General features: G+C 44.8%; 1 protein-coding gene across 1 annotated transcript; it reads right to left on the bottom strand.

Annotated features, from left to right (window-relative positions):
* Positions 1 to 1,158: 1,158 nt before the first annotated feature.
* Positions 1,159 to 2,046, bottom strand: LOC137302218 (probable G-protein coupled receptor 139). Its single transcript, XM_067971875.1, has one exon. It carries the CDS (start codon positions 2,044 to 2,046, stop codon positions 1,159 to 1,161), a length of 888 nt encoding a protein of 295 aa, XP_067827976.1.
* Positions 2,047 to 9,564: the final 7,518 nt, after the last annotated feature.

Raw genomic sequence — 9,564 nt, 5'->3', positions numbered from 1 at the left:
GTATTGGGACCCTGGAGCATGTTGTACTGGGACCGGGGAGTTGCTGTATTGCGACCCGGGTGCATGCTGCAACTGGATCCGGGACTGTGCAGTATGGAGAATCTGGCATGTATTGTACCTGGACCTTGGACTGTGCTGTTGTGGCAGCTGGAAATTTGTTCTACCGGGGCACGGGAGAGTGCTTTTCCGGGAGGGAGGAGTGTGCTGTAGCGCAACCAATGTATGAACTGTACCTGAACCCGGGATTTTACTGTGCGGGGTATCGTAATATGCTGTACCTCGACCGGGGAGTGTGCTGTACTGGGACCCGGGAGTGCTCTGTACGGGGACCCGGGAGTGTACTGTACCATACCTGGGTGTGTGCTATACCGGGACGGTTCAGTTTGCTTTACCGGATCCCGACAGTGGAGCAATATTGATCTGCTGCAGATCTCTTGTCCTTCTCGAATCTCTGTAACGGTGGACTGAGCTATCACGGGCTAAATGTCTTTGAGTTCAACTCACAAACTGCTTTATTCAACCACAGTTAAAAGATACAGAACACTGAATACGATTAAATACATTCGATGCAATTCGTTCAACATCTGCACAGAAACTGTGACAAATAAATAGAACACGCTGAGACTAAGGCGCACGGGTTGATTGGAATTAATGTAGAAACATTGAATCTTTTTCTCTATTTGTCGCAGTGACGGTGGACAGAATAATAACCTCCACAGTCTACCTGCTGCCTTGATTGTTTACTGGTGTCTACCTTGGTATTCAAACAGTCTTCCTTCAAAGATTGGCAGAGATCCGAGAAACATATCAGCACTGAGGTACTAAACTTCCTCTGTATGACCGGACATTGTTCACAAATGGATTATTTCTGCGAAATAATCACAACACGGGGTCATTCCCAAAACATCCCGGACTGCTAGCTGAGCGCACGACAACCTAAAGCAACTAACCGCTCTTCGGCAAGTGTATGGTCAAACCGCATCTGTAGACAGATCATGTCTGGATCCTATCGCGTGAAGCATGGCTAAAATAACTTAGTTTTATGAAGGGACCAGATTGTGAAATGCTTGAAAAAATATTAAGAGTTAAAGAAGCCCCATATTAGATTCTACAGAAGATGAGAAAAAACATGAGAATGTTAGAAAGTGTGAGGTCTTCTCATCTAATTAATTTGACCATCATTGCGCGGGGAAATTTCACTCCATTCCTCAACTCTTCTCTGAATTTCCTTTGGGTCACTGCATAAATAAAAGTGTTCGTGCAGCAACTCAGGAGCTGGAGCATGAAGCCGATTTCTGTTACAAAAGTGGGCAGGGAGACAGGATACCCCAAATAATCCAACCGTCTCAATATAGAACACACCATGAACACCACCCATAAAAGGATGAAGTTCCCCGATATAATAAATAGTACAACGATAGATTTCCTTCGGTTCTCCATCTCTGGGTCACTGGAACTCTCCCCACTGCTCGGACCCCAGATCCTCCTGCGGGCTCTGCTGGCCACTAAAATGTGTCTGACCGTTAATACATTGAACAGTACAATCAAAAGAAATGGAACAAATGGTGTTAAAATGTAATGCATTAATTCAACGACCCCCCAGACCAGAGAACGAGATACTACGGGTGTCACGCTGCAAAACCAGGGACTATTCGAAAGCCAATACTCATTTGTATACAGAAAATACCAGAAAATGTTCTTCAAGCCGCTCAGCACGGTCACTGTTCCTAGAACCACAGCCGCCGTCTTCTCGGTGCAATGTTTAGTTTTCAGCTCCTGGCAACAAATGGCCACAAATCGATCAAAGGTGAAAGTGACCGTGAACCAAACAGAACATGCTGTGACTGCATAAAGCAGGACGGCGTGGATATTACACACTTCAACGTACCACAGAAATGTAAATTCGGACCAATAAACAATAGGAACCTGCCTTAATATCAGATCGATGATAACTACCAGTAGATCTGCCGCTGCCATGGCCACCAGGTAGCGAGTGACGCATTTGGAGAGACCGCACTTTCCCCGAGACAGGATCACAATCGTCATCACGTTAACTGTCAGCAAGACGAAAATAGGGAAATGATTCACCAGACTCAGGAAAAAACTCTAACTTGATGCGTTTCCAGTGATATAAAGGAGCAGGTTATAGAATAGGGACATTAATGTTCTTCACGATAACCTGAAATGCGCCTAGAAATTTGCGTCTTGGCTTTGCGTCCCGTGATGGAAACTGATTATTTCAGCTGTGACGGGCTTTTTAATCAAAGCAATGAATCGACAAATAAGTGAAGCAATGGGATCAAATGAAACATGGTTAAAAACAGAAACTTAGTTCAGAATGAATACAAAAGTAACCAAACGGAAAGCGAGAGCCTCACTGACACGTGAGCCAGAGGGGGACGGAAAAGATGAGATGTTTGCAAGTTGGAATTGCAGCTTTTGTGCATTAGCTTCTGGGGTGAAACCTGGATTTAATGTCCCGAAGTGGGGAAGGGATAAAAGGGCACTAGGAGGAAGAGGAATGGTCGAATCGCTGATGCCCTTTGAATGGAATAGTGAGCTAACAACACCCATTGTCTGTGCTCATGCATTGACTATGGTCACTTGTTCAAGGTTTTAAGAGCATCTGTACAATGACGCAGATCAAACCCTCCCATCCAATGCTTTAATGTACATAACAGGTAGGAGTATAGGAATATAGGAATTGCCTAATCAAAAAAACACCAAGGTCCATCAAGTGCACCTTCTACCTTCCCAGCAGTCACATGATACAACGATAATGGAGTTGGCGACAAATCATTGCAATCAATCTCTATCAATTAATGTACAACAGCACAAGACAGGAGGTGAGCAAAGTTTGGAAAATTTTGGGAACCGTAGATCCAAAATCACCTTTTCCCTCCCAAGAATCTTACATTTACCGTATGTCATGTCTCATATTACTCATCTACTGTACCCAAAATGTTATTTTCTGAAAGCAACCTCGGAAATGAATCAATACGAACTGATTCCACCGTCTCCCTACGGAGCCTGTTGCATAGATTGGCCACTCAAACACATAAATATTGTTTCTGCTGCTTAGTTTTGATTTTACCCCCCAACTCACCCTTGCCTCAGCTGTTCTGATGTTCTGGACAAGGTGAAACAGAAACTGCCTGTCGTTGTCCACATTATCTCGTCTTGAGATAATTATTCCACTTTTCTGTTGCTGGTCGAAATGACCAAATATTTGAATCCGTGTTTGTTTTATATATTAGAAGTGAGGCCCAATCAGATACTCTGCTCCCTGATTCCCAATGGTCAATCGTTGGATGAACGGAGTTTCAGTCACGCAAAGCTCCATGCATGGTAATTGGATATTCAGGGTCATGTGTGATGCTCCGCAACAAAAATACAACGGTTGAAAATGAAAATATAATGTCGTTAATTTTGGAGGCAAGTTTTCTAATTACATTGCAGGCAACATTTGTAACAACGATCATTTAAATTAAATCGTGGAATACTATGACTGGTAATATAATACACCATAGAATCATAGAATCGTAGAAAGTTACGGCACAGAAGAAGGTGATTCGGCACATCGTGTCCGTGCCGGTCGAACCGAGCTAACCAGCTTAATCGCCCTTTACAGCACTTGGTCCGTAGCCATGTAGGTTACGGCACTTCAAGTGCACATCTGTGCTGTTTAAATCAGTTGAGGTTTCTGCCTCTCCCACCCATTCAGGCAGCGAGTTCCGGACTCACATCACCCGCTGGGTGAAAATAATTCTCCTCAGATACCCTCTAATCCTTCACACCAACCTGTGATTAGAAATCGATCTGAATTCGAGTCAAATAATGTTAATCTTGCTATTTCGCTTCCGTCGTGCGAATTCCATAAACTTCAAATTTATATAGGGATTAATGCCCAATAAAATATTGAATGAGTTTCACTTTCAGAATACGCCCCTTACATTGATTGTGGGACCTGATCAGAGAAACGAAGCACTGTACCAACAAGGAACGGGATTAGATTGTTAATCAAGATTAATTATTCGAATTGAAACCATTAAATGATCTGAATAAAATAAATAGTAGCGCACTGAACCATTCTAATTTAACCATTCGGAAACAGTGACACCAATGTCGACCATGAAGCGGTGGAAAGCGAGAGAGTTGAACCAGATTGGATCATCAATGCATTTGTCATTTATCGGGTGGACTCACCTGTACAACTAAATAACTAACTATATCTGCCGAAATTGCAGACCGTGTGAGATAATAAAACGTTTCTCACTTGTCAGTCGGATTCAGTATTTACAGCAGAATGCACACTTATAATTAACAGAAAGATTGAGTCACATGAAGTGTGCTGTCGTCTGAAAGAAAACCGGGATCTTAATAATATCGCCTGGAATGGTATAATAATGGCAACGAAGGACACACATTAAGGATACACATCATTGAACTGATACCAATGAATGGGAATTCATATCAGTGGACCATAGGCCATTATCGAACATACACAAGAGCAATGGAAAGAAAGAATTGCATTTTCATAGCGTCATTCACAACTTTACGACCTTCCAAAGTGCTTCACAACCAATTAAGTTGGCAGTGTAGTCACTGTTGTAATGTAGGGAAAGTAATAAAATAAATAGCTGGACAGGCGGACGAAGACGCAGCGTAATGATAAATTCAGCTTTCTGAAGTACCAGATGCAGATAGCAACTTACCCGGGACACCGAACGCAGCCAGGATGGGGTAGTAAATATTTTGTATGTCATAAAGTGCCCTTAGAATCTGGAGCTTGATCATAAAACTAAGAGACATTATTTCTCCTTCAGTAACGCGATGAATCGATGGTTCGTCCGAGTGCTGGGATCAATTCTCCGATTGAGACATTGAGCGGATTTTCTTTAATTATAGCAGAGCGAATTCAACCGTTCGGAAAAAGAGGTCCCGCGCTGACTGGGTTTAATTACAGTCACTGAATAAACACACTGTTTACACAGGAGCTATTTCAGAACTTTTCTTCCTGGAGACGTTAATGTCCAGGAAAAAACCCAAATATATAGGTTGATGATGCTGGACAACCACGAAAAACCTAGATATATAGGCTGGCGGTACAAACATACCACGGCAAACCCAGATATATCAACTGGTAATCCCAGTAAACCGCAATAAATACAGATGTTCAGGCTGGTGATCCCAGCAAACCTGATAAACCAGATATACAGGTTGTTGATCCCAGTGAACGCCGATAGACTCCTATACATTGGCTGGGATTGCAGGAAAACCTGATAAGCCCCGACACTAATGTATCCAGATATGTAGGCAGGTGTGCCAGAAAAGCTTGATAAACCCAGTGACAGGAAACAGAGTGTCGTGGTGAACGGTTGTTTTTCGGACTGGAGGGAGGTGTACAGTGGTGTTCCCCAGGGGTCGGTTATGGGACCACTGCTTTTATTTATACATATAAATGACTTGGACTTGGTTGTGCAGGGCACAATTTCAAAATTTGCAGATTACACAAAAATTGGAAGGGAAGTAAACAGTGATAGACTTCAAGAGGATACAGGCAAGCTGGTGACATGGCCTGCACGTGGCAGATAAAATTTAACTCAGACAAATGCGAAGTAATACACATTGATAGGAAGAACGAGGAAAGGCAATATAAACTAGAGGGTGTAACTCTTGAAAGGCGACAGAAAGATGGACATCTGGAAGTATATGTGCACAAATCGTTGAAAGTGGCAGGGCAGGTTGAGAAAGCGGTTAAAAAAGCAGACGGGAACCTGGGCTTTATAAATAGACCAGCAATTTTATTTTAAATTCACAAGCTTTCGGAGGCTTCCTCCTTCCTCAGGTGAACGTTTGTTGGACTTGGTTGTGCAGGGCACAATTTCAAAATTTGCAGATTACACAAAAATTGGAAGGGAAGTAAACAGTGATAGACTTCAAGAGGATATAGGTAAGCTGGTGGCATGGCCTACACGTGGCAGATAAAATGTAACGCAGAAAAATGCGAAGTAATACACATTGATAGGAATAACGAGGAAAGGCAATATAAACTAGAGGGTGTAACTCTTGAAAGGCGACAGAAAGATGGACATCTGGAAGTATATGTGCACCTGAGGAAGGAGGAAGCCTCCGAAAGCTTGTGAATTTAAAATAAAATTGCTGGACTATAACTTGGTGTTGTAAAATTGTTTACAATTGTCAACCCCAGTCCATCACCGGCATCTCCACATCATTTATAAATAGAGGCATTGATCACAAAAGCGTGGAAGTCATGATGAACCTTTATAAAAGACTGGTTCGGCCACAACCAGAATATTGTTTCCAGTTCTGGATACCGCACTTTAGGAAAGTTGTGAAAGCCTTAGGGAGAGTGCAGAAGAGATTTACTAGAATGATTCCAGGTGTTGTAGTTACATGGAGAGAATGGAGAAGGTGGGGTTGTTCTCCATGGAACAGAGACAGTTGCGAGAAGATTTGATAGGCGTATTCAAAATCATAAAGAGTCCAGACAGAGTAGATGGAGAGAAACTGTTCCCATTGGCGGAAGGATCAAGAAACAGAGGACATAGGTTTAATGTGATTGGCAAAGAACCAAATGTGACATGCGGATAAACTTTTGTACACTGCGATTGGTTACGATCTGGAATGCACTGTCCAAGGAGGAGGTGGAGCAGAATCAATCATGGCCTTCTAAAGGAACTGGATGAGTAATTGAACGGAAAATAATTGCAGGGCCATGGGGACAGGACGTGGGACTCGGACGAGCTGGATTGCTCTTGCATAGAGATGGCGCAGATCAGATGGGCCAAATGGCCTCCTTCCGTGCTGTAATCTTTCCATGATTCTATGACTCTATGTTCATCACAGTCATCGGTAATAAACTAGGATATACACACGCCGGTGATCAAAGTTAACCACAATCAATCTATATATTTATATATAGGCTGGTGACCCCCGCAAACCCTGGTAATCCGAGGTAGAAAGTCTGGTAATCCCAGTAAATCCAGTGATAAACCCAAATATATAGACTGATCATCCCAGAGAACCCACTGATGAAGCCAGATACATAGGCTGGTGATCCCAGTAAACACGATAAGCCCAGATATATGAACTGGTGACCCAAGAAAACCCTGATAGACCCAGATACATAAGCTGGTGATCCCAGTAAACCCGATCAACCGAGATGTGTAGGCTGGTGATTTGAATCAGCTGATCAACTGTTCAACCCAAATATATAGATTGTTGAACCCAGTATTCCCTCATAAACCCAGATATACAGGCTGGTGATCTCAGGAAACCCCGATAAACCGAGATACAGAGGCTGGTAGTGCCAGTGAACCCCGATAAACGTAGATATACGATGATGATCCCAGTAACGCCAATGAACCCATATAAATAGGCTGGTGATCGCAGGAAACCGCCCTTTTAAACGCAAATATAAAGGCTGGTTGTCCCAGCATATGCCGAAAAACCCCGATATATCGATTGGTGATCCCAATAAATTCATCCCCTTACGCCCCCACCTCAATGAATTTCGAGCTCGACACGTTGCTGAGCTCTTCTTCCGTCCCCTCTGCCTCCGAGCCCACTTCTTTGGACAGAAATCTTCCCCCCGCAGAGCGGACCCTTTCTCCAGTCTTCAGAATTCTCGTTCCACCTGGACCACTTCCTCTGTCCTTTTACCCTCTCTTGAACTTTTCCTTGGGAACTGCCGGCGTGACATCGGCCGTTTCAAATTCTCTGCTCCCCACACTCACACTAACCTAGCTCCCTCTGAACTTATAGCATTCCGTACTCTCAGGTCCAACCCTGACATTGTCATGAAACCTGCTGAAAAGGGCAGCGCTGTTGTTGCTTGGCGAACAGACCTCCAACTTGAGGAGGCTGAACGACAACTCTCCGACACCACCTCCTACCTCCCCCTCGACAATGACCCTACCACCGAACATCAAGCCATAGTTTCCCAGACCGTCAATTACCTCATCTGCTCTGAGATCTTCCCCACACTTCATCTGACCTCACATTCCCCCAACCCGGCAGAGCCCGCTTCTACCTCCTTCCCACGATCGACGAACAGGATTACCCTGGGACACGCATCATTTCAGACTGTTCTTCCCACACGGAAGTTATTTCTTCCCAGCTCGACTCTAATTTTTCTCCCCTGGTTCAATCTCTTCCGAATTACATCCGCGTCTCCTCCGACGCCCTCCGCCACATTAACAGCTTTCAGTTCCCAGTCCCGAACCATCTCTTTTTCACAATGGACGTCCAGTCCCTCTGCACCTCCCTCCCACACCATGCGGCCTGCGTGCCTTCCGCTTCTTCCATCCATTACCACCCTTCTCCGCCTGACTGAACTTTTCTGACGTTGAACAACTTCTCCTTTCACTCCACTCAGTTTCTCCAAATAAAAGGAGTCGCTATGAGAACCCATATGGGTCCTAGCTTTGCTTGCCTTTTTTGTGGGATACGTGGGACATTCCTTGTTCCAGTCCTACTCAGGTCCACACCCACAATACTTTTTTTCCGGTACATTGATGACTGTATCAGTGCTGTTTCCTGCTCTCGCCCCGAACTGGCAAATTTCATCAACTTTACTTCCAACTTCCACCCTTCTCTCGCCTTCACATACTTCATCTCCGACTCTTCCCTTCCTTTCATCGGCTGCTCCATCTTCATTTCAGGCTGTCTACCAACATCTATTATAAGCCCACCGTTTCCAACAGCTACCTTGATTACAGTTCCTCCCACCCCGCTTCCTGTACATATTCCTTTCTCTTCTCCCAGTTTCTCCATCTCAGTCGCAACTCTTCTGATGATACCACCTTACACACCAATGCTTCTGATATGTCTTCCTTTTTCCTCAACCGAGGACTCCGCTCCACTGTAGTTGACAGGGCCCTCGATCTTGTCGATCCCATTTCCCGCAATTCTGCTCTCATTTCTTCCGCTCCCTCCCTGGACCATGATAGGTTCCTCCTTTCCTCACCTTCCACCCCACCAGCCTCCACATTCAATGTATCATCCGCCGCCATTTCCTCCACTTTCAGCGTGATCCCACCGCCAAACACATCTTCCCCTCCCCTCCCCTTTCTGCATTCCGAAGGGACCGTTCCCTCCGTGACATCCTCGTACACTCTTCCATCACCCCCAACACCCGCTCTCCTCCTCATTGCACCTTCCCGTGTGAGCGCAGGAGATGCAACAACTGCCCTTTCATCTCCTCGCTTCCCACCGTCCAGGACCCAACCACTGCTTCCAAGTGAAACATCAATTTACTTGCACTTCTTTCAATTTAGTGTATTATATTCGCTGCTCACAGTGTGGTCTCCTCTGCACTGGGGAGAACAAACGTAGATTGGGTGATCGCGTTGCTGAACACCTCCGCTCTGTCAGCAAACGTAAACCTGACCTGCCGGACCTTGCCATTTTAATCCCCCGTCCAACTCCCACTCTGATCTCTCTGTCCACGGCCTCTTACCCTGTTCCAATGAAGCTCAACGGAAGCTCGATAAACAGCACCTCGTCTTTCGTTTAGACACTTTACAACCTACCGGTCTC

This window comes from Heptranchias perlo, chromosome 35 (genome assembly GCF_035084215.1).
Source record: "Heptranchias perlo isolate sHepPer1 chromosome 35, sHepPer1.hap1, whole genome shotgun sequence".
NCBI lineage: Eukaryota > Metazoa > Chordata > Chondrichthyes > Hexanchiformes > Hexanchidae > Heptranchias > Heptranchias perlo.
This window is presented reverse-complemented; position numbering and strand designations above follow the sequence as displayed.